Source organism: Megalobrama amblycephala, linkage group LG14 (assembly GCF_018812025.1).
Source record: "Megalobrama amblycephala isolate DHTTF-2021 linkage group LG14, ASM1881202v1, whole genome shotgun sequence".
NCBI classification, from domain to species: Eukaryota; Metazoa; Chordata; class Actinopteri; order Cypriniformes; family Xenocyprididae; genus Megalobrama; species Megalobrama amblycephala.
The window spans coordinates 3,096,582-3,100,005 of NC_063057.1; the positions used below are offsets into that span (position 1 = coordinate 3,096,582).

General features: G+C 33.9%; 1 protein-coding gene across 2 annotated transcripts; it reads right to left on the bottom strand.

Annotated features, from left to right (window-relative positions):
• Positions 1-355: 355 nt before the first annotated feature.
• Positions 356-2,672, bottom strand: LOC125245513 (hemagglutinin/amebocyte aggregation factor-like). 2 transcript variants are annotated; one of them, XM_048156109.1, is made up of 5 exons: positions 2,548-2,672; positions 2,383-2,461; positions 1,913-2,101; positions 1,678-1,830; positions 356-469 (listed from the first exon to the last, which is right to left on the bottom strand). In XM_048156109.1, exons 1-5 carry the CDS (start codon positions 2,600-2,602, stop codon positions 424-426), a joined length of 522 nt encoding a protein of 173 aa, XP_048012066.1. In that variant the 5' UTR covers positions 2,603-2,672; the 3' UTR covers positions 356-423. The 2 variants fall into 2 exon arrangements, with proteins under 2 accessions (XP_048012066.1, XP_048012065.1); XM_048156108.1 differs by having other exon boundaries at positions 2,383-2,470; positions 2,548-2,662.
• Between the last annotated feature and the right edge of the window lie 752 nt (positions 2,673-3,424).

Consider the following 3,424-nt stretch of genomic DNA (forward strand, 5'->3'; position numbering starts at 1 on the left):
TACACATGATAAAAACTGTATATAACAAATGTATTATGTTTCATTAGTTATCAGTTCAGTTGTCTGTTATTGTTACATTGTGCGTGGTTGACCCACTCACTCTTAGAAAAACCCACCCAAATATCCATTGCCAAAATAATGAGATTGATAATAGATTGACAGGTCTTCCTCACTGAACCAATTAGGGTCTGGTTAAGGGAAAAAATTTTGATTTTTTTGATATATTCAGAACATCTGATACTCCATTTTATTGATAATTGCAACACTTTTTACTTCAAGACACTTGTATATATTTACAGTATTAGACCTATCAACATTTTTATTCATAAATTTGTAGGTCAGTAAAGACACTAACTTTCCATCTTGTGTTTATTTCAGATTTGAATTTTAGTGTATTTGCATTTGGAGGAATTTGTGAGTGTCTCAGCATTGCACTTTGGTACAGTACATGTACTTCCAGCGCCGGTCTCTGAAAAACATTTAACAATACATCTTTTTAATACTGGAAAATGCATGTTCACAAATCATATTTGCATCACCCTTTTCACTGAAAACCTTATAAAATCTATATTCAAATTAATCAAATATTCAAGAGAGGAAAAAACTGAAAATCTTGTTCTTCCTGAAAATATTATAAATCTGCTGCTTGTTTGAAACATTTCTGATTGGTCAATCATGGTGTTCTGCACTATATAATGACCACAGTCATTTCAGTTGACCATGCCCATGTATTTATTTGGTAAGCAGCCTCATAATGTGCTGCTAGCCGGTCAGTAATGTAAAATAAACTCTTTCAGGTACTCTTTCAGGTACTTTCAGGTATTTCAGGTACTTGTTAAAGGATTAGTTCACTTTCAAATAAAAATTACCCCAATCTATAGTCACCCTCAAGCCATCCTAGGTGTATCTTCTTTCTCATGAACACAATCGAAGATATATTAATAAATATCATGACACATCTAAGCTTTATAATGGCAGTGAGCGGGATCAATGAGTATGAGCTGAAGTGATGTGTTTGTGTAAAAAAAAAAAAAAAAAAAATCCATATTTAAGAAGTTATGAAGTAAAATATCTAGCTTCCGCCAGATTACCTTCTGTATTCTACTTACGAAGAAAGTGTAAAACTCTCACAGTTCAAAAAGCTTACGCTACGTCCTACGCCTTCCCTGTTCAACTTATGGAAAAAGCTTAACTGACGCAACTCCACATATATATATATATATATATATATATATATATATATATATATATATATATATATATATATATATATATATATAATTTATTTTTTTATTTATTTATTTTATTTTTTTTACACAAATGCATCACTTCACTTCAGAAGGCCTTTATTAACCCTCGGAGCCGTGTGAAGTATGTCTATGATGGATGGATGTGGATTGAGGCACTTTCTTCAGCTCATACTTGTTGATCCCTCTCACTGCCATTAAGCTTGGATGAGTCAGGATATTTATGAATATTTCTCCAATTGTGTTCATCAGAAAGAAGAAGGTCATATACACCAAGGATGGCTTGAGGGTGAGTAAAGCTTGGGCTAATTTTCATTTGAAAGTGAACTAATCCTTTAAGGTTTATTCATTGATAATCACTGTTGTCCCTCACTTACATAACATTAGACAATATTCAACATGTTGTATTATTTTGAGGATCTGTACTTACTCGTGTTTATTTTCATGGTAGCTTTCAGCACCCACCAGGTAGTTCTGGTTTGGTACATTCCAGTGGAAATACTCATCAAACCAGTTCACATAAGTAGTCCACTCACAGTTAGCAGTACAGTGGCCGTTACTTCTACAGCAGTAAAACTGCCACCTGTGTGGAAAAAAAATGCTAATGACATCAGCTCAGGTGAACTGGCGAAAAATGTCACAACCAGTCCAAAACCAGAGCTCACCGTCTGTCCTCATGCTTATTGTTGTGGTAGCTGCTCATTCCTGCCATGATGTGGTGTGGTGGACACACAAAGTTTAACGGTTGGTCAAAATCATTGGCGTAAGGTGACAAGAAACAGTCTGAACCCGAATCAAAGGTGTCTTTACAACCAAACTCCCACAGCCTGTCCTCGTGATGATTATGATGTTCACTTTGGTTTCATTAGGCAGGGAAACAGTGAGGGACAAATGAATTATAACTTGATTGTTCTGATTATAGTACATAAGTGTTGTATTTCATAATGAGAATGTTACTATTAAAATGGAATATTGACTCTTATTCAGTTCCAGACCAAATATGATACTTTTAATACTTTATAGCTAAATAAATGAATCACAAATTATATTTTATTACCAATATCATCTATGATTATAGTGTGTTTGGACACAACTATATTCATTGACTATATGCATATTCATGCTTTCTACTCACCTCTTTATGTAGGATATTGACTGTCCTGGAGGGCACTTAAAATCTAGAGGCTGATCATAGCTGTTTTCCCAGCGTAACTCTGTAGAGTCTGATTCAGACTGAACACTTAACAACAAGCATATCTATTGATTTTAAAAACAAACAGTTTTTCTTAATGTTTCTCACCTTGTCCATTGGCCAAGAGACTGGTCAGCAGTAGAAATAAAGCAGCTCTCCTCATGGTGTTGTGGTGTGAAATTACAAGACAAACCTACGGCTTTTATAAAGACCTCGGGACTTATGGTCACATAGCATAAAGTCAGTGTGTTACTTAACACATGGGATCTAATCACGTTTGAACAGGTGGGACTGATTTTATCTTCTATATTTCAAGGTGATTTCTCAAACACAGACCTGCTGTCCTTACAAAATAACAAGCCAGTATAAAAATGCAGAAAGTACAAATAAGGCTTTAAGTAATCATAAAAAGTGATTACCGTCTAACTGTGAGTTTTACAGATATACAGCACAAACCTCCCTGCCATTTCTACTCCAAAGATTATGCCAGGTCAAATTAAACTTATGTTATTGAAACTTTTGGAGCATCTTTTGCATAGTTCTGCCAAAGCGACTTGCAAAAGTTGTTTTGTTTATTTTATCAGCCTGTCTTAGGGAATTTTATCATCTGTGAGAAAATGTGCACCTTACATTTTAGAGTAAACATAGATAACCAGAGCTGTACATTAAATATTACTATTTTAGTTTTATGTTGGGTGCTTGATTTTGAAAACTAAACTTATGTTTCCTGAGGAAAGGCTAAGGGTTGTTGTTGTTGAGAGAAGATAAATACTTCACATTATCTATTGAAAATAATAAAAGAATCAGCAAAATTCTCAAATAAGTACACTCATAATAAATCATGAGACATTCATTAAGATTGCTTTATTCAATAAAATAATAAAAAAGACGAGGTGTGTTGTTAAATGTGCTAACCAATGTAAACTATTGTACAGGGAGTGCAGAATTATTAGGCAAGTTGATTTTCTTGATTTTTTTCCCAAGC